The sequence below is a fragment of the Erythrolamprus reginae genome, chromosome 13 (genome assembly GCF_031021105.1).
Source record: "Erythrolamprus reginae isolate rEryReg1 chromosome 13, rEryReg1.hap1, whole genome shotgun sequence".
NCBI classification, from domain to species: domain Eukaryota; kingdom Metazoa; phylum Chordata; class Lepidosauria; order Squamata; family Dipsadidae; genus Erythrolamprus; species Erythrolamprus reginae.
The window spans coordinates 16,112,357-16,137,065 of NC_091962.1; the positions used below are offsets into that span (position 1 = coordinate 16,112,357).

General features: G+C 60.1%; 2 protein-coding genes across 3 annotated transcripts; one reads left to right on the forward strand and one right to left on the reverse strand.

The window, feature by feature from the left end:
* Nucleotides 1-2,395: 2,395 nt before the first annotated feature.
* Nucleotides 2,396-9,719, forward strand: LOC139175115 (dnaJ homolog subfamily A member 1-like). 2 transcript variants are annotated; one of them, XM_070766001.1, is made up of 8 exons: nt 2,396-2,450; nt 5,333-5,483; nt 5,572-5,764; nt 6,135-6,239; nt 6,800-7,027; nt 7,751-7,981; nt 8,110-8,210; nt 8,446-9,719. In XM_070766001.1, exons 2-8 carry the CDS (start codon nt 5,352-5,354, stop codon nt 8,671-8,673), a joined length of 1,218 nt encoding a protein of 405 aa, XP_070622102.1. In that variant the 5' UTR covers nt 2,396-2,450; nt 5,333-5,351; the 3' UTR covers nt 8,674-9,719. The 2 variants fall into 2 exon arrangements, with proteins under 2 accessions (XP_070622102.1, XP_070622103.1); XM_070766002.1 differs by lacking the exon at nt 2,396-2,450 and adding an exon at nt 2,771-2,833.
* A 2,243-nt stretch (nt 9,720-11,962) lies between these two features.
* CRABP2 (cellular retinoic acid binding protein 2) lies at nt 11,963-16,996 on the reverse strand. Its single transcript, XM_070766004.1, has 4 exons — nt 16,348-16,996; nt 13,624-13,802; nt 12,869-12,985; nt 11,963-12,563 (listed from the first exon to the last, which is right to left on the reverse strand). Exons 1-4 carry the CDS (start codon nt 16,415-16,417, stop codon nt 12,513-12,515), a joined length of 417 nt encoding a protein of 138 aa, XP_070622105.1. The 5' UTR covers nt 16,418-16,996; the 3' UTR covers nt 11,963-12,512.
* Nucleotides 16,997-24,709: the final 7,713 nt, after the last annotated feature.

Genomic DNA, 24,709 nt, shown 5'->3' on the forward strand with positions numbered 1-24,709 from the left:
AGTGAGGAGCGTAGGCGCCCCCTAGTGGTCTGCCCATGAAAATCCAGAACAAAAAAAGTTATTTGGTTTTGTACAGGGTGCGTTCCAAAAGTAATGCAATTGAATTTCCCACGCACCTCCCATTGATCGAAATGGGACCGAAGCACTTGGAGTGGGGAGGGGGACGCTAAGCTTTGCTGCGAAACTGGTCTCAGTGCCCTCCAAGCTGTGGAAGCGGCAGGACGCCAGTTATTGCAAACCTCTGCACACCAACCTTGTCTCCAGCGGAAATTTCAAGTGAACTTTGGTGGCAACGTATAGAAATTGAACCTGATTATTTGGACAACGTCATCACTGGTGGTGAAACCTGGGTTTTTGAATACAACCAGGAAACAGAACGCCAAAGCTCTGAGTGGCAGACCGACCAGACCCCCAAACCCCAAAAGGTAGGAATGAGCAAATCAAATGCTCATAAAGGAGATATATCAAGCCGTGATTAGTCATAATTGTGATGGTTATGGAGCGCAGACATGGGTGGGCTACTGCCTGGATGGGGAGGAAGGCAGTGGGGTAGTGGAAATGGAGCTCCACCCCAGAGCACCCAATTTGCACTGAAAGATGTTGAAAGAAAATGCATAAGCCAGGGCCACAGTGTGGTAGTAAAACCTTTGGTAGCCCTTCACTGAGTACAGCTCACGAAAACCCCAAATCCCCCAACTCAGAAAATATGAATATTACATGCGATCAATTACATGCCTTTCGTAAACAACTTAAAACCCACCTCTGCCACCAGGCATGGGGGAATTGAGATCCTCTTTCCCCCTAGGCCTTTACAATTCTATGCATGGTATGTATGTATGTATGTATGTATGTATGTATGTATGTATGTTTGGTTTTTATATTAATTGATTTTTAATCATCAATACCAAATTACTATTGTACACTGTTTTATTGTCGCTGTTAGCCACCCCGAGTCTCTGGAGAGGGGCAGCATACAAATCCAATCAATCAATCAATCAATCAATAAATAAATAAATAAATAAATAAAACAAGGATTGTACATAGAACAGCACAGGACCTCTGAAAAGTATAAGCATGCACATGTGCCCGGCACTTGGTTTGCGCCCCCTCTGCAGCAATTCCTGCCTCAATGCGTTGTGGCATGGACGCTACCAGCCTGTGGCACTGCTGCGGTGATATGGAAGACCAGGAGGCTCCAATAACGGCCTTCAGCTCTTCTGAATTGCTGGGTCTCACGTCTCTCCTCTTTCTCCTGGGAATCTCTAGGAGATTCAGGCCAGGCAAGTTTATAAATGCTAAATGCAATCAATCATATTTTTATCATTAGGTGTGCAGGGTTGTAAATATTTATTTTTTTAAAATAATCTTTATTAAGTATATACTTTTAAAAAAACACAACAAAAACAAGACATAACAAAGGTACACATAATTCTTAATATCACGATCATATGTATCATATTGAAACAGAGACAGAAGAAAAGGAGAGGAAAGAAAAATTTAAAAATGTAGTGAGAAGTCGTAATAAAGGAAGAAAGAAGTTATGAAAAGGAAAAGGGGAGAAGGACAGAGCACCAGCCATTTAGCTGACAATTCAGTAGCATGCGACCTCTGATTTAAATGTGTAGCTGGAGTAAGTTTCCCTTCGTTTTTATTTGCTCCTAGTGTGGTATTAATTAATTTTAATAAATATAAGCAAAGTAGGCAACGGGGCAGTGGGCAAAGGTGCCAATTGTGTTTAAGACTTGATATATAGAAACCCAATTAATAAATATAATTGAAACTATGAATGATGGTTTTATTCATTTATTTTTATTTATTTTGTCCAGCACACAATAATATACAATGAATGTTATAGAGGATATAGGAGAGAAGATATAGGAGAGACTATAGGACAGGGGACGGAAGGCACTCTAAGGCGCCCCTTACCAGGATATCTATATGTCTCTATAGGTTGTGTTTTGTTTTGTGATATTTGTACGTTTTTCTTAATGTAAATACTACTACTACTTACTACTAATACTTTTTTATTAGACTTGTATGCCGCCCCTCTCCGGCATGCAAGTTTTTAAATAAATAATAAAGATTATTTTGAAAAGAAAAAGCAAGCAGGCGACTCCTCCCTTCCTTCCCCGGCGCCTTAAATGGAAACCTCGGAAGCTGGCAAAGTCTGGCGCACAGACGCCTGAGCTACTTCCGCCCTCACTGCGCCTCAACCAATCAGGGCAGCCGGATCCCTTTCCACGCGCCCAATCAAAGGCGAGTAGAATGGACGTCGTCGCGGAGGGGGAAACGTCGTCCCGGCCGAAGGGCCCAATGGCGAGGGCGGAGGGCGGGGCCTCCCCGGGAGGGGTGGGTGGGGAAAGGGGCGGGGACTCACCGGGAAGAGGTAGGCTAGCCAATGGGCGTGGGGGGGCGGGGCTGTCATTCCCGAGAGTCCCGAACGGGGGAGGGTGAGTACCGTCGGGTCCGTCCCGTCCCGGCTGGGGGGGGGGGGGGAGTCCCCAAGGGGAGGGGGCAGCCGGGGGGCGGAGCGCTTCCCGCTTGGTGGGCGGGGGTCCGTCGAGGGTCGCGGGCGGCGGGCAGGAACCCGAGGGAGCCGCCCTGCCAGGATCTTCCCCCCGCTCGGGGCCGCCCAGGAGCTCCGGCCGTCGGGGCCAGCGCAGCGCAGCCCCCGAGGGAAGCCCAGACGGGTTGGGCGAGAGCTCCGGCCTCCTCCCCGTCGTGGGATTCCCTGCGCCCGGTCTTTGCGGCGGGAGAAGCCTGGGACGCGGGGCTTTGATGTGGGACTCGAACGCTTGGCCGACGCCGCCCGGCAGCTCCTGGGAGCGTCGAGGTGGGGCCCCGTCCGGGCCGCCTCGCCCTCTGCCGGAGTGGGGGCCACCCGGAGATCAAAGGGCAGCTGGGAGAGTCAGTCGGGCTCCCCAGCCTCGCCTGCCCAGCGCCCGACCCCCCCCCCCACACACACACCTGGGGGAGCCTCCCGAGGGGGGGGACACGCCAGGTGACCCTCTGCTTACAGAACCCCCCCTCTGGAGCCAGAATGGCCCTGGGCATCTTTCTCGGGTGAATCACCTGCTAGTCACAATCCCCCCACTGACTTTGTGGATCCAGAGGTCAGAGAAGGACCAGGGGGGACATGATAGCAGCCTTCCAATATCTCAGGGGTTATTGCCCCAAAGAAGAGGGAGTCCAGCTATTTTCCAAAGCCCCTGAGGGTAGAAGAAGAAGCAACGGGTGGAAACTAAACAAGGAGAGAAGCAACTAAGAACTAAGGAGAAATTTCCTGACAATTAGAACAATTAATCAGTGGAACTACTTGCCACCAGAAATTGTGAATGCTCCAACACTGGGAGCTTTTAAGCAGAGGTTGGACAACCACCTGTCTAACGTAGTGCAGGGTCTTCTGCCTGAGCTGGGGGTTGGACTAGAAGACCTCCAAGGTCCCTTCCAACTGGGTTGTTGTTGTTGTTAAGTGACAATCGCATGACGCCAGGACACTGCAACCCTCCTAAACGCTTGTCAGTTGCCAAGCGTGTGAGTTGTGACCGTGGGGGATGCTGCAGGGGTCGTACGCGTGAGGCTCTTTGGACTCTAAGCAGGGGCTAAGTCCAGGGCAAAGTGGGCTCTTCTGGGACACGTAGACTTCAACTCCCAGAATCCCTGAGTCCCATCACACCAGCCCAGGAATTCTGGGAGTTGGAGTCCACATGTCATGCAAGAAGCCAACTTTGCCTATGCCTGTTGTAGTCCAACCCCCTGCCCAAGATCATAGACTCCCAGGGCTGGAAGGGACCTTGGAGGTCTTCTAGTCTAGGAGCAGGCCAAGTTATATGACTTGTGGACTCCGACTCCCAGAATCCCTGAGTCCAATCACACTAGCTCAGGAATTCTGGGAGTTGGAGTCCACATGTCATAGAAGACCCAGCCTGGCCTCCCCCTGGGCTAAACCAGCGGCCACCCACCACAACCCTTGCCTGCCCCCTCTTACTCAGCCTGTGACCCATGATGATTTGCAGGAAGAGGCCGGCCCTCAATGAGTAGGCGCTGCTCCTCTCCCCTGGGGGGGGTGTCATTCTTCCCCCCCTCCGGTGACGTCCCTTGGCAGGCAGGGGAAGGCGCTGCAGGTGACCGGTGACTCCCTGCCCGGTGCCTGGGCTGAGTGGGGCCCGAGGGCCTGGCAGCCGCTTGGGAGGAATGTCCATGGCCCCAGGCCCCCTGCAGCGGATGGGTGAGTAAGGGCGCCAGGGCTTGGCTCACGGGGCAGCACTGCCCAGCCTCACTCCCGCTCCCGTGCCCGCCTGCCAAGGAGGTCTCCCGGCGGTTCCTTTGTGGTGGCTCCTGGAAGGGCTGACTGGGCAGGGCCGCTCCGTGGGTGGCGACGGGGCTCGCGTCTCCTCCTCTCCTCTCCCCGCCCCGGACTCACCGGGGAGATTTCTGGGTGCGGAAGGGCTGGCTCAGCAGCCTGGTGGGTTTCCAGGGAACTGGGCTCCCGTGGGCCTCCTCGGGGCCAGGTGGACGCAGCAGGAGAAGGTGGATTGCCGCGCGGGGGCTCCGGAGGGAGGGAGGAAGGAAGGAAGTGGTGGGGGGGGGCAGGGGCAGCTGTGGGACCCCTGGGCAGGGTCGGAGGAGAGGTGGGCTTTTGGTCTTCTTGGTTGCGTGCAGGGAGGCTCCCAACCCCTCCCAGGAACTCTTGGGGGACCCCTGCCCGGCTCTGCCCAGGAAGCTGGCTATGGGGCTGGAGAGGGAGCGGGGCGGAAGGGGGGAAGGAAGGAAGGAAGGGGGAAGGAAGGTGGGAAGGAAGGAAGGAAGGAAGGAGGCTGCAGCCTTCTGCCCCGCCGTGACTCCCCTTTGGGCCGAAGGGTCTCGTGGGCTCACCGAGAAGGAGCCGCGGAAAGTAGGACAGGCCGAGCCGGCTGGGCCAGTGAGCACGCCACCGCCTCCTCCGTCTGCCCTCCACGCCCTGCAGGGCTGAGAGCCTCACACATGCTCATCCTGTGGGGCAGGCCGGCTAATGAGCGCCTTGAGATGCTGACGCAGCCCCACGCCCGGCTCCGGCTCCCTTGCCAGGCGATTAAGCCGGCTGCCGTGGAGGCCGGGCAGAGGAGGAGGAGGGGGGGCTGAGCGGCAGACACACTGTTGCTGCTGCTGGTGGTGGTGGAGACAAGGCTTCCGGGACGTTTTTGGCCCACGGTTTCCCCTGCCTCGGACGTGCGCAGCTGATCGGTGGTGGCGATGGGGCCAGGAGCCTCCTGGGTCTCCGGCTGATCGTCTCAGTGGCTGGATCCGCTGGCGGCTGCCCCACACTGACGGCCTTCTCTCCCTCCCCCCCCAGCACCCCCTCCGGAGGAAGGATGGTGAAGGAAACGGGCTACTACGACCTGCTGGGCGTCAAGCCCTGCGCCACCATGGAGGAGATCAAGCGGGCATACCGGCGCCTGGCGCTCCGATACCACCCGGACAAGAACCCTAGCGAGGGGGAGCGGGTAGGTGGGGGGGACGGAGGAGGGGGGGATGTCTTCTGCCCGCTCTCTCTGGGGTGGGTCCTCAGCGCCCCCTTCCCTCCTGCTCCAGTTCAAGCAGATCTCGCAGGCCTACGAGGTCCTCTCGGACACCAGCAAGAGGTCCGTCTACGACCGAGGCGGAGAACGGGCCATGAAGGAGGGGGGAGCCACCGGGCGGGGCGGCTTCGGGCCCCCCATGGACATCTTTGACTTGTTCTTTGGCGGAGGGGGCCGCACGCAGGGCCCCCGGGTGGAGAGGAGAGGTAGGCGGGAGGGGGGGTGTCTCCCTCTTGGATGTGATGTGGGAGGGGAGAGGACACTGATCCCCCGGCCTTCTCCCCCCCCCAGAAGCTGCAGGGAGGGGGCCTGGTTTTCCTCTGCCCCATTTGTGTGCGGGGGGGGGTGTTCTGTGGGGCTGTGGACTCTCTGAGGGGGGGAGGGGCTGCCAGGGCTGGCTTCCCGCTTGCACACACACACGCGCGGCCCAGAGGGAACCGAGGCTGCTGCCAAGGAGGACAAGCCCCGTCCTGCCCCCCCCAGGGGCTCCTCCGTCAGCACAGCCGCCTCCCCCCCCCTGCGTCCTCCTCCCCCCAAACAGCCTCTGTCCTGGGGGGCTCCCCCCTCTCTCCGCAGGCAAAACGGCCGTCCACCTGCTGAGCGTCACCCTGGAGGACCTCTACAACGGGGCCACCCGGAAGCTGTCCCTGCAGAAGAACGTCCTCTGCAGGAGCTGTGGGGGTGAGTGAGTGGGGGGCTCCTGGAGGGGGGGAGGCTGGGGTCGGGGGGGGGGGACTCCATCTGCCACGCAGGGAGAGTCGGGGAGCAGGCTGGACCTGTTGCTGCTGAGCCCCACAGCTTCACCCGATACCCGGCCGAGCCCAGGGCCACTTTTGCACAACAAAGGCACATCGAGGGCTTTCGCTTTGGGTGTGTTCACACACTCAGCCAGCCACAAAAATGCTCCGGAGCTGGAATTGGCCAGACAGGACGGTGGCTCAGCCGGGACTGGCTGGGCGGGTTCTGGGGTGCAGAGTGGGTCTGGGTCTTTGGGGAGGGGGGGATTTGGGGGGGGGAGGGGGTGTTTCTGTGGGACCACCGGAAGGTGGGCAACCAGAGAGCTGTGGGGGGAGACCCACCCTTGGGCAGGGCCCCTGGGATGGAGAGCTGCGGACCCCCAGCGTAGGAGGGGGCAGGGGATGGGCTGGGCCGCTTCGTGGGGGTCTGGGGTGTGTGAGACCCTCCTTGCGCTCTCCGACACACACACACACACACACACACACACGGTTGTGTCTTGGCAGGCCGTGGGGGCCGGGAGGGCCTGGACGTGCGCTGCCCCAAGTGCCATGGGTCGGGCATGGAGGTGATCGTCCACCAGCTGGGCCCCAACATGGTGCACCACATCCAGGCCATGTGCTCGCAGTGCCAGGGCCAGGGGGAGTGGGTGCGGCCCCTTGACCGGTGCCTCGCCTGCAACGGCCGGAAGGTCATCCGGGAGAAGAAGATCCTCAACGTCCACCTGGACAAAGGTCAGCCCTGCTGCGGGGGAGGGGAGGGAGGGGGAGGGGCTGAGCTTGGCTGTCTTCACTTTCCCTCCTTCCCTCTTGCAACCTCACATGGGTGTGGTAGATGTAATAGTTGTGGTAGTTGTGTAGTAGTCACATGTTGTTGTACGATAGCATTGTTGGTGGTTTGTTCTATTGGTTAACAGTTAAAGAGTTTGTGATACAGAGTAAAAGTGATAAGAAGAAGAAATATTCTCATGGAATATTTCATGTGCACAACTATTCCAACAGCAGGTGAAACAGACTGTCCATCAGTGTCGCTTCCTAAATGGACAGTTTGATTTCACAGAAGTTTGATTTACTTGGAGTTGTATTGTGTTGTTTAAGTGTTCTCTATTTTTTTGAGCAGTGTATATAGATGACATCTTAATCATAAATGACCTTTAATTTTGGTTGTTAGGTAGCTGTAAAGTTCCCTTCAGTTTTAATCGTTTGCAGTAATACTAGATTAATGTTTAATGTAGTAATTATGTTTTGTCCAGTTAGTCCAAATTTGGGGGGCTTGAGTTATGGATATTTTTCAAAGGGTCAATTTCCATCCCTTCCGGCTGACTTAACTCCTGAACTCAGGCAGACTCTGCCTGTTGCCAAGCAATGCCCCCCCCCCCCATGGACGGTCGAGGGTCCCCCCCCCAGGCTGGCTTCTCCTATCCCACGGCTCTCTCGCCCCCCCCCTCTGCCCCCCAGGCATGGCTGACCGGCAGAAGATCACCTTCCACCAGGAAGGGGACCAGGCGCCCGGATTCGAGCCCGGAGACATTGTGATCGTCCTGGACCAGAAGCCCCACCCGGTCTTCCAGCGCAGCGGCTGCGACCTCATCGTCCGGCGGGAGGTGCCCCTAGTGGACGCCTTGTGTGGCTGCAAGCAGGTCATCCGGACCCTGGACAACCGCAGGCTCCTGGTCTCCTCTCGGCCCGGTGAGCAGCTGCGGGGGAGGGGGAGGGGGGCTCTCTGGGCGAAGGGAGGAGAGGGGGGTCCCTTTCTTTGGGGGGGCGGGCACTTCCCTCTGCCACCCTCCTTGAGCCCCACCCGCTCTGCCCCACAGGCTGCGTGATCAAACCGGGGGACATCCGTTGCATCCCGAATGAGGGGATGCCCGTCTACCGCAGCCCTGGACAGAAGGGGAGGCTGGTCATCCACTTCGAGGTATGGAGGCCAGTCGGCTGCCCCCTTCCCCTCTCGCCCAGCCGGCTCCTTTCGCTCAGTCTAGCCTTGACCCGGGGGGGTGGGCCCTCCCTCACCCTGGATGGCTCCAGACCCTCATCCGAGGGAGCGGGAGGAAGAGGAGGGCCTTGTCACCCCTCTCTATGGGGCCCCCCCAATCCCTGCCTCCCCCTCCCCCGGCTCCAGCCGCCCACGCTCCCGCCCCTCCGCTGCCCAGGTGAAGTTCCCAGACCCCGGCTGGCTCCCGGCCCACCAGCTGCACCAGTTCCAGGCCTTCTTCCCCCGCCACGAGGAGGTGATGGCCACGGAGGACATGGAGGAGGTGGAGCTGCGCGACTACTTCCCCCACCCGGACTTCTCCAGCCGCCGCTTCCAGAGCGAGATCTTCCAGGAAGGGGAATTCGAGGACCCCCTGCGACACAACGTCCAGTGCCACACCTCGTAGCCTCCCCACACACACCCCACAGGCGGCCTGGCAGGAGGGGAAGCCCAGGAGGCCTCAAGAAGTGGACGGCCAGCCAGAGCGGCCACAGGGCCCCTGACCTCTGCCTCCGAGAAGCCCCCCCCCCCCCGTTTAGCTTAGGGCAGTTGGCTCTTCTGTGAGATGGGGACTTCAACTCCCAGGGTTCCTGCACTAGCACGATTGGCTCAGGAATTCTGGGAGTTGAAGTCCACAAGTCCTAGAAGGGCCAACTTGCCCCCCCCCCCCTGGCTTAGGGTGTCGCAGCTCCCCCAGCCTAGAAATCACCTCCAGAGCCCCAGCTGGACGTTTCCCCCTTGTGCCCGACTGCCCTGGGCCTGCCCCACTGGTTCCTCTCGGGGGGCCCCCGACTCCAAAGAGAGAGAAGAGACAGAGCCCCCCCCTTTGCATCCGGGGTCAGCCCAGCCTTGCCTTGACCCCCTTCTATGGGGCAGGAGCCTCTGAGGGCTGTGGGGAGGCGTCCGCCCCCCAGCTGATTTCCAGGCCATGTCAAAGTCTATCCAGGGTGGGGGTCTCGCAGACGAGCCAGTCGGGGGGCTGGACCTCAGCACACTGTCCTGGGAGCCCCTCCAGCGGAGACCCTAGTGGGTGGGGCCGGTGGGCTCCCCTGGGCTTTTAAGTGCCTTCATCCCGGGTGCTGCCCCCTCCTCTCTCTGCACTCGGGCCTTTCCTAGTGGTGGGGGGAGCCTCCCGTCCTGGTGGGGCTCCCCAGGGTGGTCCTGCCTGCCCCGAGCCCCCGTCTGGCATGTGGGGCCAGGAGAGGCGAGAGCTGCCAGCAAAGTTCGGGGTCTGCCGAAGAGCCTTGGGGGTCCGTCCCCCCTTTTTGCTTTTCCTCTGTTGTTATTATTGTTATTTTTTCTGCTTCCGCTCTTCTGTCTGCACATCGGCCGGGAGGAAGGCAAAGACTCTGTCCCACCCGTGGGGTCCATGGGGGTCGTGGCCCTTGGGGGTCTGCGGGACTCAGACTTGGATTTTGCTTCAAGGGAAACAAGTAGATTCTCCTGACCGTCTCTCTCGCTCTCTCTGCCTGGTTATTGGTACCGTCCAGGGGTGGAATCCATTTTTTCCCCACTACCGGTTCCGTGGGTGTGGCTTGGTGGGGTCATGTGACTGGGTGGGCGTGGCTATGGAGTCATGTGACTAGGGGATCAAAAGACAGAAACCCACTTTAACAATGTCCTGCTGGAGCAAGGCTGGGCTAGATGACCTCCAGACCTGGATTCGCCTCTGAAGCTGCGTCTATGTCCAGCTTTGTAGCTCTTCCCTCCCCTCTTTCCCCCTCCTCTCTCTCTCCCCCCTCCCTCCTTCCCACCCCCCACTTTTGGCCCTGCAGACTTCAGGGGCGAAAGAAGTTCTGAAGATGATTGACACACCATCGTCAGAACCTTTTAAAAGTATTTTTTGCCACCGGTTCTGCAAACCGATCAGATTTCTCACTACCAGTTCGGACTGAACTGGTAGAATTCCAGCCTGGATAGTGTTTCCCCTCCCCCTCCTCCTCCTGCTGGAATTGCTTTGTTTGGAGCCTCCTGCAATGGGGCCCAGGTGCGAATGCAGCTGCTGAGGCCTGTTGCAGCTTCTGAGCTGAGTGGGCCACTTTGGGGTCACAACAAGCCTGGCCCCTCCCCACAAGCTCCCAGCTTTGCCTTTGAAGAGGCACCAGGAGGCCCTCCAGGGAAGCTGACTCTGTGTGTGTGTGTGTGTGTGTGTGTGTGTGTGTGTGTGTGTGTGTTGGGCTCGCTCAGATGGGGGAGGGTTTGCTCACATTCCACCCGCCCAGATCTCTGATTTCTCCAATTTTTATCAGCTGTGGAAAGAAGCATTTTTTCCAACACAGAAGTTTCCAATCGGGACTTAACTCCCGTGCCTGGAGCCTCCCTGGTTGGGGGCCCTTGCAGGGGGTTGCAATGGTGGTGGTGGGGCTAGATCTTGGGGGATATTGGGGCCTGCAAGGGGGGCAAGGAAGGCCCGATGAAAGGGGTGGGGGCTTCCTCCTTTGCCTGCACCCTCTTCGCCAGGCACAAGAAACCTGGTGAGGGAGGTCCTGTGAGAAGGGGGGGCACGTTAGAGGCTGAACTCCCCGGGGGTCTGGGGTTTCTTTTGAAGTACCCTTTGTGCATGCCCAGAGGGCTTTTTGCCAGCTTTAAAGGAGCAGTGACCAGAGGACCAGTTGGGCGCCTGGCCATCGCAGCTGGTTTGGTGAGGGGGGCAAATTTCTGCTGCCAGTTCGCCCCGAGTCCTCAGAGAGGGGTGGGCTAAAAATCCAATAAATAATAATAATAACCCCACCACCCCCACTAGTTCGAGCTCTTCCCTAAGGATGGACAACACTTCATCCCAAGGCTTAAAAGGGCTGCTGGAGCGATGGTGAAGCCCGCCCTCTGGTGGCCATTGGGAGAAATCACTCCCACAGCAGATTGCGTCTCCTAAGCAGAAAATTATGCCCCCTGGTGGACTCTTTAGAGAACTGAAAAGGGAAAAGAGTCCTGGAACTCGCAGTCCCCCTGGATTCAGAACAAAAATGACAAAAAATCTAATTTAAGAGATTAAAAAACCCCCATCAGTGCAGAGCTGGGGGACGGGCCGCCCGTCTGTGTGACCTCTGACCTGCTGTGTGCCTGGGAGGGAGGGGGCGAGCGGTGCCCCTTTCAGAGGGAGGGAGGAGCCCCCCACCCCGCTTTGTTCTCCTTCCTGGGAACCCGAGAGGGAGAGTGGAGCGCGAGACCACCACCAGGGAGGTTGCCTGGGATAAGGCTGCAGAATGCAGGCGGGGTCCCTGGCTCTGCCATGGCAACGGAGGGGGGCTGGATGGAGCGCTGGCCTCTCCGCGGTTGGGCCCACCTTGGCGGGAGGAGCTGCAGGGCCGGCAGAGGGAGAGCGGTGAAGGAGGACAAAGCCCCCACCCCGTGCATCGGCTGGGCTGAGGAGGGGGTGGCCATCTTGATTGAAAGCTGCCCGGGATGTCCAAGGCCCAGCCAGCTGTCTTAAAGTTGGCCAAGTTCGAAGACCTCTGGCCTAGAGGGTGGATTGGCCACGGAGATAGACTGCCCCTAGGACTGGAGGACCCACTTCGCTCTTCCCCCAAGCAGCTCCAGCTCAGACTCAAGAGATGGGGTCCCAAGCCCCTCCCACCCCCAAATCCCCCCAGTGCCAGGAGAGCCCAAGGGCCAGGGGGTGAGATCCAGAGGCGACTGGAGGAGGCAGGGAGGGGGCGAGGGGGGGGCAGAGTCATAGAAAGGAAGGAGGCAGAAGATCTGGGAAAAAGCTTTAATGGAGGGGGGCGGGGGGGCCTTACAGACTTTGGGTTCAAGGGAAAGGGGGATATGTGGGGTGGGGGCAGATCTACGCCAGCCCTTCGGGGGGTCCCTGCAAGCCGACGTCTCTGCTGCTTTGGGGGTGCAGCACAAACCGGTCCGGAACAAAGAGGAGGGGGCAGCAGAGACGCCTGCAGGGAAGCCCCCTCAGCCCCCCCCCCCAAAAGGGAAAAAGAGGGAAGAAACTCTGGCTTGCAGGGGCTGCTTCCTGACCCCCAAACCTGACCCCGGATTTCACAGTCAGTCGCCCAAATAAGGCAGCCTCTCTACGCCTCCTGCGAAGGGGCAGAGTGGGGAGGGGGTCAGGGAAGGGGGGGGGCTGAAGGACCAGTCCGAAGGGCTCTGTTTAGTCTTATTGCAGGCAGTGCCTCTGAGCATGGACAGAGAACAGGAGCCAGGCAGTGTGGAAGGCTGGCCTTGTGCTGCGGGGGGGGGTAATGCTCCCAGGCTTCCCCCCCCCCATCGTGTCTCGCGCTGCCCAGAGGACCCTCACTCCCGGACGTAGATCCTGGTGCAGACGACGTCATCGGCCTTCATGGTCTGAGGAAGCAAAGGGGGGGGGGGTGGAGCAGGAATGGACCTCGTCCTCTTGCAGGGAGGGGGGAGCAAAGGGGGTGAAAAAGGGAGGGGAAGGGATCCCCCCCCCAATGAATCTGTCCCTTGGGACAGGGAGAACCACCAAGGTTGGACTTTCTGCAGCCCCCACCCTCTGGGATCACCGGGGGGGGGGTGTTGAGAAGGGGCACCCCGGGGTTGGAGGGGGGGGGCTCTGTCTCTCTTCAGGGCCCAAGCGCCAAGCGAGAGGAAGAGGAGGAGGAAGTTTGTGGGGGGGGTTGTCCCCTCACCAGAATGAGCTCCCCGTCGTTGGTCAGTTCCCGGGACCAGCCGGTTTGGGGCCCTTCGCCTTTCAACAGCTTCTGCTCACACACGACCTTGTTCTCGTTCTCCCACTTGGCCAAACTCTGGGAAAGCAAACACACGCCCCCCCCCATTGAGCAAAGGGGCTGCTGAGGCCAACGGAGGCACACAGCCCCCCCTCCATCCCACTCCTTTGTCTCACACACGCACACACACACACAGGCCAGCAGAAGCTTTTTTCTACTTTGCAGGGCAACTCATCCATCACTGGAGAGGGGGGGCTGGCCGAGAGGGAGGGAAGGGGGCAGCCAGGGGGCAGAGGCTTTGAAAGGCCACAAGAGCCATGTGACCCCCCCCCCAACCACACACATTGATGCCATTGTCTGCCCAAGAGCCCAAGAAGGCATGGGGTGTGTGTGTGTCCAGAGACGCCTCTTTGTGGGTGGAGAGATGGAACAGATGGGGGAGATGGAGGGTGGGGGCAACTTCTCCCCCTCTGTGTGGCCTTCCTGCCCCCATTTTGCAGGGCCAGCAGCTCCCCACCTTCTTCTGCAGCTGGTCTGGCTGGGGGGCAGCTGGGCAGGGGCCATACTTGGGGAAGGGGGCAGCCTCCGTTCCCTTCTCCAGGGCCACGAGGCCCTCATGGTCCAGGGAGCAGCAGAAAGGACCACTCCCCTGGTCCACGGACCCTGCCTTTCCCCCCCCCCCCAGCCACAGGCCTCCCCCCCCGCCTGCCCCTCACCTTGCAAGGCCTCCCGTCCACCGTCTGCTCCTCAAACTCCTCCCCGACCTCGAAACGGACCTCAGTGGTTCGGACGGTGGTGAAGGTCTTGATGTAGAAGGAGCTGCCCTCCTGCTTGATCTCCACGGCCGGTTTGGAGGCCGCAGCCACCGCGATCTTCCGCAGCATCACGTTGACCCCTGGAGGGAGGAGGAGGCAGGTGAACCAGTCTCCCCCGAGGGACCCTCACCCCCCTTGGACTGAAGGCTGGAGCTGGTCTCCTGCCAGGAACCCTGCCCACCTGGGACCCAGCTGGCCAGGGAGGGGGACCCTCTCTTTGAGGGGCGGGGGGTTTTTTGGGAATGGAAGGCGTTGAACTGTTAGGACTTTGTCTGCTGGAGCCCATCTGACCTCCTGGCTCTGGGTTCAAGGTCGTCTCTTCCTTCCCCTGTGGCTGATCCACCCTCTTCTCCACCCCCTTCAAATGGGGCTTTTCGGCTCCTCCTGGCTGTGTTCATAGCTGGGCTCAATTTGCACGGGACACACCCAGCTCTCCCACTGGGAAGGGGGGGAGCATTTTGTAATTCCCACCCCCCCTCCCGGGAATGTGCACAGTCCTGCGTGTCTTTGCACGACCACATTTGCTGATGCTACAATGGACCTGTCTGCGTTTCTGACGCTCCTGGCTTCATCGGTGTCGGTTCTTTGGCTTTGTGTTGTGTCTTTCCTCAAACACACACACACACACACACACAGCCAGGATGGAGGAGTGGAGGGTGAGGCAACGACAGACTTGAGGGAGAATTGGGGGGGGGTTGAGGAGGGACCCTGTCACGCTTCCCAAGAAAGAGTCATCGAGAACTTGCACAACCGCCAGTCACAACAACGTCACTGGTGTCGTGGGCGCTGACGATTGTGCAACTGGTAGAAGAGGCGGGAAGGACGGGGAAATTGAGGCACCCACTTCCAGGCAGGGAGGGGGTGACCCAGGGGACTCCAACTCCCAGAATGCCCCAGGCAGGCAGGCGTCCATCTGCTCTGGATGGGCGGCTATTGTTTCCTTTTGTTCGCTGCACAGTCAGATTTTCCGAGAGGTCAGTATCCAATCGCTTCCCCCGTCCTGACCCTTTCCAACCCCCCCCCCCCCCGCTCCCTTTTCTCCATTCGTGCCGCCCCATAACTGGAAGGAGAACCTGCCACCCCCGAGGAAGCGGAGGGCGCAAAGGAGCCCCACCCTTTCGGAGCAGAGACCGGGCTCTTTCGGCCCGATTGGAAAACCGCGTCATGTGGCCCTTGGCTGGCCGGACTCAGCCAGCTGCCACGTTTCTCTGGCCATCCCAAGACGTGGGCCACGATGTCTTGCGGGGGAGAGGGCAAGGGCCACGGAGGGCGAGGACCAAGAGCAGCCGGTCAGCCAGGGGGCTGGTGGGGCCACTCAGGGAGCCTGCCATTTTGGGGGGTGGGGTGGGTGGGGGGCTCACAACGTTCAGGGGCATCTCTGGGGCACCCACCGCAGAGGAGGGTGAGGGCCCCAATGGCCTGGATCAGGGCTCCCCAACCTTGGCCGCTTTTAAGACTGCCCAGGCAGACTTTGGTCCAGCCAGATAGACTGACCCTGGGGCTGGAGGACTCGCTTGGCTCTGCCCCCCAAGCAGCTCCAGCTGAGACTGGCCTTTGCCTCCCCCCCCCCCCCCCGCATCCTCAAGAGCAAGGCGGCCCTGGGTGCCCTTTGAATCCAGGACCAGGCAAGATCCTCCCCACAGAACGGGGGCCACCACAGTGGTTCCTGCCAGTCCCTGAGCCCCCGTATGCCCCCCACCTCTTCTGCAAAAGATTAACAGACGCCCCCCCCCCCACTCTCTCCTCTGCCTCCCGCCCCGCATTATCCCCACTTGGGAGGCAGGGGGCGGAATGTGGGGGGTGGGGGGAGAGAAGAGGAAACTTGAGGATTTGGTATTTTATCCCCTGGAAGGAATTTGCAAAAAGACACAAAACAATACAGAACCCCCTCCGCCTGCCCCCCCCCCCCACTGCTTTGGAAAGAGAAGAGAGGAGGGGGCCGGTCTGAGCTGGGGGAGCCAAGAGCCAGAGACCTCCACCCAAAAGGAGACCTGCCTGGAAGCAGCCCCTTCCCCCGACTTTCCTGGCCTCAGCTGAATTGGGGGGTGGGGGGGAGGGACCCTCCAACTTGCCTGGAAAAGGTGCGGGGGGGGGGTTTCTCCAACTTGAAGGCAAGAGAGGAGGGGAGGATGAGGAAGGGGGTGGGGTTGTCCATCCTGGCTGCTCTCCGCAGGGACCACCGAGGCAAGGACACCGGGCAGAGCCACTGACCCCAGCCCCTCTCCCGCTTCGGCCTCCCCAGCGGCTGTAAAGAGAGCCTCGTCCCGCCTCGCCCCTTTTCTGCGCCCCTGATGCTCGGCAGAAACGCGGTCTGGGAGGGGTCTCACCTGGCGCCCCCACCCCTGCACCGATCTCTCCCGGGGAGGCAGGGCTGGACTCCGCCGCCCTCCGCTGGTGCCCCGGCAGAGCGAAAGATGCCGAGCGCCCCCCCCCTCTCCTCGGAGCCTTCTCCCGGGGCGGGGGTCCCGCCTGCCTCCCTCCCGCCTGGAGCAGCCGCCGGCCGGCCGGCCTGCCTGCCTGTCCCCCGACGGCGGGGGCTTTGCCTGGCTGGCTGGCGCTCGGGGTTTGGGGCTTCCCCGTCCCCTTCTCTGCGTGGCCCCCTTCGCCCCCCCCCCAATCGCTCACCCAGGGCCTTCAGCAGGTCCTCGAAGTTCTCCGAGCTGCGCATCTTCCAGCTGCCGGTGAAGTTGGCCATGGCGGGAGCGGCGGGGCTGGTCCGGCGCGAGAGGAGCGCGAGCAAAGCTTCTTCTTCTTCGCCGCTGCCGCCGCCGCGCCTTAAGAGCCGCCCGCCCCTCCCCGCCCCTCTCCTCCCGAGGGGGAGGAGGAGGAAGAGGAGGAGGGGGTACCCCGCTCACCTGCGCGCCCCGCCGCCTCCCGGAATCCCCGGCCGCAGCCCCGAAAGGTTTGGACCACCGCCACCACCACCCCTGTTTATCGGGGGTCCGGGCTTCTCCCCGGGTCGGCACCGGGGGCCCACTGCAGGTTGTGGGGGGGGGGATGAGGTGGGAGAGGGGCAGCCCCGGCCGATGGAGAGCCTTCCTCCTTCGCCAGGTTTTAGGTGCCCTGGAAATGGGAATGGGCTCCTTGCAGGGGCTTCTGAAAGGTTTGGGGGACCCGGGCTAATCTGGGGAGACGGGTTGGCTGGTGTGTGTTTATCCCCCCCCCCCAAAAAAAATTTGTGTGTTGCGCACAACCACAACTCCTGAGTCTGGCTTAAAAGCACTTCAAGCCAGCAAGAATTGAGGGGGTCCAAGTCAGCCCCCCCCCTTTGTCTGGGAACACGCCCCGTCTGGGATGAGCCACGAACCAGCTCTGGCCTTCGAGGGCAATTAAAGTGCCCCCTCCCTCCCCCCCCTTTTGGAAAGGAAGAGAAAGAGGCCACGGGTGTCTCTCTCAATTTATCCCTTCGTGGCAGCCGGCTGGCTTCGTGGGTGAGGGGTGCTGCCTGCGCATGCTTCCATTTGGGGGAGGGGGACGGGGAAGGGGGGGCAGGGCCTCCCCCAGGGGCCACCCTGCCGGAGAGGAAGCCTCCCCCCCCAAAAGCCCCTTCCAGTAGGTTTCACATTACAGGCTAAGAGCATCCACTGGGGAAAGGGGGGGGGATGCGCTGCACTGCCAAGGCCAGGAGGGGGGCGTGGGGGAAAGCCCCCCCCCCCACTACAGAGAGGGCAGTCCAGGAATCCTGGCTCGGCAACCTGGCTTTTGTTTGGAGAAAGTTGGCGGATTATAGGAGGAATTTTCCAAAAGGAAAAAAAAACAACCCACCCCCTGCTCTGTGGAGCTGATCCCCCTCCCCTGAAACTCAACCCCTTGTGAGACAATGTGCAAAAACACACACACAAGAAAAGCTCCTAGGGTGGGTAGGAAACTCGCCCCAACCTTCCAGGGAGCCCCCTGCAACCCCCCCTCTTCCAGCCCCTGACCAGGGTCCTTTGAGAAGGGAGGAAGCCCTCCCCCCACTGGGAGGGGCCCCCACAGCTGCTTTCCAGGCGGCCCCTCCCACTGGTGGGTGCCTGGACCCCTTCCAGCATCAGGAGAGCACAGGCAGCTACAAGGAGGGGGGGCTCAAAAGAAGCCCTGAACCTGCCTCTCATCCCCCCTCCTGCAGGCAAGGGAGATGCCCCCCCGGCCCCCTCCCCAGTGCAGGAGGGAGGCTCAGTTCCCCCAGGCCATTGTCCCAGGGCAGCAACAGGGCAATCGCCCCACCCACCACCCCTCTGAGGGCTTCCCCTGGGGAGGCTCAGCCCAGCCACCAGAGTAGAGCCACTGACCAGCACTCTGGGGCTGCCCAGTTTGCCAGGAAAAGCTCCGTCCTGGAGGCCTTGCAGCCCCCAACCCACCCAGGGCAGGGCGGCTGAGTCAGCTAGGCAAGAGAAAGAGAGGGAGCCGGCTGCAGATGACCAGCGGTGGGCAGGGCTGGTCAAGCCCGCCTGTTCTCTTTGAGCTGCAGCCAGTGTTTGTGCAGTTGGGAAGGAGCGGCTGGTCATGCCGAGAGCCCCCCCTCCCCTGCTGGGCCCTGCAGGGCGTGTCCTCCCCCCCCCCCAAATTGGGGTCAGGATGAAGGTGAAATGGGGTCCCTCCCCTCCCCTCCCCCCTCTAGCCCCCAATCCTGCTGGCCTCATCCCCTTGCTCAGCCCTTTCCCTGGGTTTTCTTGCCCCCCCCCACTCTGTGTGTGTGTGTGTGTGTGTTTTGGCAAAGGAAGGGAGGCATCTCCGCTCTGTTTGCCTAGTCCCCCCCCCCTGAAGTAACATCCCAGGCCGAGTTGAGCAAACCTGGCGGGTGAGCAGCCACACACACACACACACACACACACACACACACACACACACACACTGTGCCATGGAGGCTTTAGGGCCTGGCTGTCAGTCAGAGCCTTCATGGGGTGGGGGGGAGACTCTCTACTTTCTGGCCCCTTTGGCCGCTCGGTGCCCTTCGCTGGACCAAGGCCTGCCCAGGACAGAGGGATGACCGGGAGGGCCCTTGCCAACCCAGGGGGTCAGCCTCCCCTCCCCCTCCCTTCTGCCCAGCTCTGAAAGCAATAGAGACCCCCACCCCCCAGGGATGGCAAGAAGACCCGCCCCCACATCTGGTCCTGGAGGGGGGAGAGGGGCTGGGGAGCCCCCCCCTCTGTGCCAGGCCAGGATCCTTCTGGCTCTGCCGCCAGGCTGCAGGGGTTCGGCCCCCACTTGACCCAACGAGGGTCTCCAACCTTGGCCACACTAAGCTTAACTTGCCTTGGCTGAAGTCCACCCCTCTTGCCAATTTCAGGGGCCAATCCCGGTCTAGACAAAGCCTGGCCAGAGGCAGAAGATTCCCTGGCTTGACCCCCCCCATCAACCCACCTGGGATCCCTGTAGAAATAAAGACAGGGGGGGGTTGTCCACCCTCCTCCAGCAGAGCCCACCAGCCACAGCAGGGCTGCCCACTGAAGAAGAGGGGGGCCTTCATCTCTCACAAAGATTCCCACTCTGGAGGGGGGGGGAAGCACTGCCAGGGACCCAAAGCTGGGCAGGGGGGGCCGAAGCCTTTTCCCCCAGCAGAGGCTCCCGGGGCCTGAAACCTGGGGGTGATTCCACGAGAGCAGAATCTGGGACCTAATTGGCTCCAGGCAGGAATCTGGCCTGGGGGAGGGGCCGCTTCGGTGGTGGCTCCGGTTCAAAGCCAGCTTCCCCGCCAGACACATCCAGAGGGGGGAATCTGGCCGGTTCCCCAGTTTGCTTCCTCCTGTGGATGGGAAACTGCTGGCTGCTTCCTGACCAAGCGACCGTCCCACCTGGCTGGCCCAGCTCTGCAGGAAAGAAGCCCCCTCCCCCCTCCCGATGTCCCTGGGGGAGGGGCCAAAAGGGGGCCACCTGGGGCTGCTCCTCCCCTCCCCCGCCCTTCTTTCACCCAAATGCTGCCACTGTTGAGGACGGGGGAGGCCACACAGAGGGAGCCACTGCCAGGCAGACCCTCCGCTGGGCAGGAAGGGGGGGCGGGAGAGAAGCCTCGGGGGCAGACACCGAGGAGACCCTCTTCATTCACTCGAGTCCCATGTTGAATTTCGCTCTGAATTTACTTTTCTGATTTTCTGTTATATTTTCAAAGCGAGATTTTTGTCTTGTGTTTGTTAGTTGTCAGTCTTATGAGTCTGCGGGGGGGGGGGCAGCCTACACATGTAATAAATTATTATTATTAATTATTATTATTATTCTCCATATTCCTGTTTGTTCAAGTAACTTTCATCTTCCATAATAAACACCACCTGGTCCACAGATGCTGGCAGTCTATGGTATGATTATTTATTTCCATTCCTTCCTTCTGCTTAAAGCCTCTGATGTCAAGAGAGACAGCAGACCCCCCTGTGACCCCCACCGCTCCCCTCAAGTACAAGAAGGGGGCAGGAGGGGGGCCAGCCCCAGAGAAAGGCCACGGGGAAAGTGCAATCTGGTTGTGGCACCTAAAAGTTAATAAATTATGATTTATGCCTTATGGATGAGCTCGACTTTTGCAAGCCCCCCCCCCTCTTTGGAGATGCTTCTTTTTTAAAGGGACCCCCCCCCGTGTGTGCCCAGCCTGCCTTCATTTCCCACCCCCAAGCAGGCCCCCTCCCCTAATCTCCCCCAGGCCGGAGGGAGCTGCCTGGGCCACAGGGACGGCTGCTCTCCGCTCCCTCCTCTTAATGTCCTTAGGGCCACGGAAGCCGCCACAGACCTTTCCAATTAGGCGGCTGCAGCGCTCAGACAGAGGGGGGGGGAGGAATGGGGGGGCCGCCCCCTCCCTCCTGGCACCCTTGCATCAGGGCTCAGGCCCAGCCCCCTTGGGGGAGCCTCCCTTGCCCATCCCAAGGGGGGTCCAGTTTGCAAGGGGCAGCAGACTAAGTCGGGGGGGGGGCTTTCTCTGCTCCTAAAAAGATCCCCGGATCTCCTGAGGGGGGGGAATGGAGAGGACCCCCAAACGTCCAGGGCAAGGCCTGTGGAGCACCCAGCTCAGGGGCAGTCCACCCCCCCCCCCACCCAAAAGAGTCCAGGAAATTGGTCAGGGCTGTCAGCCGCCTAAGCTGCCCGTGGTTTAACCAAGGTTGACTGACTGAACCATCCTGGCTGAAGAGGAACCTCCCCCTCTGGGTCTCTCAGCAAGGGGGGCGGGTGCCATCTGGAGGGAAGGGGGGAGCGAGGGGAGGGGGGATTCCTGGCCCTGATTGACAGGGAGAGGGCAGGTTTGAATGGCTTGAAGGGGAGGCCTCTGCTCTTAATTGTTTCCAAATTGAGGTCAGACATAAAAGCCATTGCCCCTTTGGCCCCCTCCCCTCCTGCAAAGGGGCTCCCCCGCACTCCTGCTTTGTTCTGGAAGGGGAGGGGGCTGGCTTTCAAGAGGGGGGGAGTGTTCGGTTACACAGAGGCCTGCCCCCTCCCCCATTGGGTCCCTTGCCTCCTTCCAGCAGTGAGAGGAACAGCTGGGCCCGGCCTGGCCAGATGTCCTGGGCAACCTCTTTCCATGCCGGGCAACCGGTGGCCGCTTCCCTCTGGGAGGAGAGACAGGGAGCGTCCAGGCTGCTTCAGCCCAGCCGTGGGGAAGCCCCACTTAAGTTGGGGGGGCACAGAAAACCCCCGGAGCCCCTCCCTCACCAGCCATTGGGGAGAGAGGGGGCCCTTCTTAAATTCAGGGTTGACATCCCCCCCTTCCCATCGTCCTCTGCTCCGTGCTTGGGGGAGGCCAGGTTAAATAAACAGTCAGGGGGATACATATTTATTTTATTATTTATTTATTTATTATTTGGATTTGTATGCCGCCCCTCTCCGAAGACTCGGGGCGGCTCACAACAAGTGTAAAACAAATCATAAATAATTCAATTAATTAAAATATTTAAAGATTTAAAAAACCCCATATGCTAACAGACACACACACAGGCATACCATGTATAAATTAAATGTGCCCAGGGGGAGATGTTTAGTTCCCCCATGCCTGACGGCAAAGGTGGGTTTTAAGGAGTTTACGGAAGGCAGGTAGAGTAGGGGCAGTTCTGATCTCCGAGGGGAGTTGGTTCCAGAGAGTCGGTGCCGCCACAGAGAAGGCTCTCCCCCTGGGGCCCGCCAACCGACATTGTTTAGTTGACGGGACCCGGAGGAGGCCCACTCTGTGGGACCTAATCGGTCGCTGGGATTCGTGCAGCAGAAGGCGGTCTCGGAGATATTCTGGTCCGATGCCATGAAGGGCTTTAAAGGTCATAACCAACACTTTGAATTGTGACCGGAAATTGATCGGCAGCCAATGCAGACTGCGGAGTGATGGTGAAACATGGGCATACCTGGGTAAGCCCATGACTGCTCTCGCAGCTGCATTCTGCACGATCTGAAGTTTCCGAACACTTTTCAGAGGTAGCCCCATGTAGAGAGCATTACAGTAGTCGAACCTCGAGGTGATGAGGGCATGAGTGACTGTGAGCAATGAGTCCCGGTCCAGATAGGGCCGCAACTGGTGCACCAGGCGAACCTGGGCAAACGCCCCCCTCGCCACAGCTGAGAGATGGTTTTCTAATGTGAGCTGTGGATCGAGGAGGACGCCCAAGTTGCGGACCCTCTCTGAGGGGGTCAGTAATTCCCCCCCCCAGGGTAATGGACGGACAGATGGGATTGTCCTTGGGAGGCAGAACCCACAGCCACTCCGTCTTATCCGGGTTGAGTTTGAGTCTGTTGACACCCATCCAGGCCCCAACAGCCTCCAGGCACCGGCACATCACTTCCACCGTTGACTGGGCATGGGGTGGAGATGTAAAGCTGGGTATCATCGGCATATTGATGATACCTCACCCCATGTCCTTGGATGATCTCACCCAGCGGTTTCATGTAGATATTAAATAGCAAGGGGGAGAGGACCGACCCCTGAGGCACCCCACAAGGGAGAGACCTCGGAGCCGACCTCTGACCCCCCACTAACACCGACTGCGACCGGCCAGAGAGGTAGGAGGAGAACCACTGAAGCACAGTGCCTCCCACCCCCAACCCCTCCAGCCGGTGCAGAAGGATACCATGGTCGATGGTATTGAAAGCCGCTGAGAGGTCAAGAAGCACCAGGACAGAGGATAAACCCCTGTCCCGGGCCCGCCAGAGATCATCCATCAACGCGACCAAAGCGGTTTCCGTGCTGTAACCGGGCCTGAAACCCGACTGCCGGGGACCTAGATAATCGGCTTCTTCCAAGGACCGCTGGAGCTGGAGCGCCACCACCTTCTCGACAACCTTCCCCATAAAGGGAAGGTTGGAGACTGGACGATAGTTGTTAAGTACGGCTGGGTCCAGGGAGGGCTTCTTGAGGAGGGGGCGCACAAGCGCTTCTTTATAGAGTGATGGAAAAACTCCCCTCCCCAAGGAAGCGTTGGTAATCTCCTGGGCCCAGCTCCGTGTCACCTCCCTGCTGGCCGAAACCAACCAGGAGGGACACGGATCCAGTAAACAGGTGGCGGAACTCACAGCTCCAATGGCCTTGTCCACTTCATCAGGTGTCACCAGATCAAACTCTTCCCAGACAGGTGGACAAGTACGTGCCCCAGTCACCTCGACTGACTCATTGTCAGTCGACTCTGTATTACAATTGGAGTCGAGATCAGCCCGGATCTGAGCGACTTTATCAGCGAAAAACGTGTTAAAATCCTCGGCACTGCTCCGCAAGGGCTCCCCAGCTCCCCCCTGATTAAGAAGGGAGCGGGTCACCCTAAACAGAGCGGCCGGGCGGGATTCCGCTGATGCAATCAAGGCGGCATGGTACGCGCATCTTGCCGCCTTGAGCGCCACTTTGTAAGTCTTAATAAAAGCTCTTACAAGTGTTCGATCGGATTCGGACTTACTCTTCCTCCATCGCTTCTCTAGACGTCTCTTCTGGCGTTTCAACTCCCGGAGCTCCTCGTTGAACCATGGGGCTCTACGGGGTCTAGCGCCACGGAGAGGTCGCAATAATAATAATAATAAATAATAAGCGGTTGGGGAGAGAAAGACGCCAAGTGTGAGGTTTCCAGCTGGCACCAATTCCCAGCCCCACACCTCCCCACTCATCCCCAGAAAGGCTCCGAAGGCTCTGGGCTAATTACAGGGTCCCTGCAGCAGAGGCTGAGCGGCAATCGCTGGGTGGTCTCCCCCCTCCAGGTGAAGGCTGCTTCCTGCAGGGCTGGGTGGGCAGCAGCAGCCCTGGGACCCCCTCAAAGCCATTTGGTCTCCTCGCGGCCAGTGGTCCAGGCAGAGTCCAGCCCAGCTGTGGCCAAAGCAACCCCAGGAGGAGCCCCCTTCACGGATGCCAGGGCCCTGGCGAGGGGGAGGGAGGGTGCAGACCCCGACCCACCTGGGGAGCCTCTGGCCAACACCTGTCCTGCAGGGGAGACCGGTGGATTGCACCCTCCCCTCCCTCCAGTCTGAATGAAGGCCAGGGGCCCCCCACCAGCTCAAAGGGGCCCCCACATGGCCCATGCGGGAGGGGGTCAGCCCCACAATCCCCCAGCCCCTCTCCCGCCTTCAACCTCAGCCCTGCCTGCCTGAGGCCCCTTTTCAGTCGCCGGCCAGGGGGCTCGTCCCCTCTGGAGCCACTGGTGGGGAGGGGGAGGGCCAGCTGCCAGTCAAGCTAACAGAGGGTCTGCCCTGCGGTGGCCGTAGCCTCAGAAACTGCTGACTGTTGTGGACATTAACGGCTGGCCAGGAGAGATAGCCCCCTCCTCTGGATTGGGGGGGGCACCGCATCTAGGCACATCCCCAGCTGCTGACATGAGGGATTTTGTGGGTGGGGGGGGAGACGAGAGCAAGGGGGGAGGCCACCCACAGAGCAGCCTGGACCAGCCCCCAGGCGAGAAATCCCTCACCCCCCCAGCAACAAGGCTCTTCAAAGACCCCCCCCAACACCCCTCCCCTCCCCAGGCAGCCTGAAAGGAAGCCGGCCTCCCTCCCTCCTCCGTGTAGAGCCCCAAGGGTCTCCTGCAGTGGTCAGGCCCTCAGCCCCCCCCCATGGTGGTGAGCTCAAAAGCAG

What these genes read in the sequence shown, in the direction of transcription:
- LOC139175115 (XM_070766001.1), top strand. Translation starts at nt 5,352, where the DNA reads ATGGTGAAGGAAACGGGCTACTACGACCTGCTGGGCGTCAAGCCCTGC. An exon ending in ACCCTAGCGAGGGGGAGCGG is followed by an intron (nt 5,484 to 5,571) that starts GTAGGTGGGGGG and finishes CTCCTGCTCCAG; the next exon opens with TTCAAGCAGATCTCGCAGGC. An exon ending in CCCCCGGGTGGAGAGGAGAG is followed by an intron (nt 5,765 to 6,134) that starts GTAGGCGGGAGG and finishes CTCTCTCCGCAG; the next exon opens with GCAAAACGGCCGTCCACCTG.
- CRABP2 (XM_070766004.1), bottom strand. Translation starts at nt 16,417, where the DNA reads ATGGCCAACTTCACCGGCAGCTGGAAGATGCGCAGCTCGGAGAACTTC. An exon ending in GGACCTGCTGAAGGCCCTGG is followed by an intron (nt 13,803 to 16,347) that starts GTGAGCGATTGG and finishes TCCTCCCTCCAG; the next exon opens with GGGTCAACGTGATGCTGCGG. An exon ending in ACGACGGGGAGCTCATTCTG is followed by an intron (nt 12,564 to 12,868) that starts GTGAGGGGACAA and finishes TTGCTTCCTCAG; the next exon opens with ACCATGAAGGCCGATGACGT.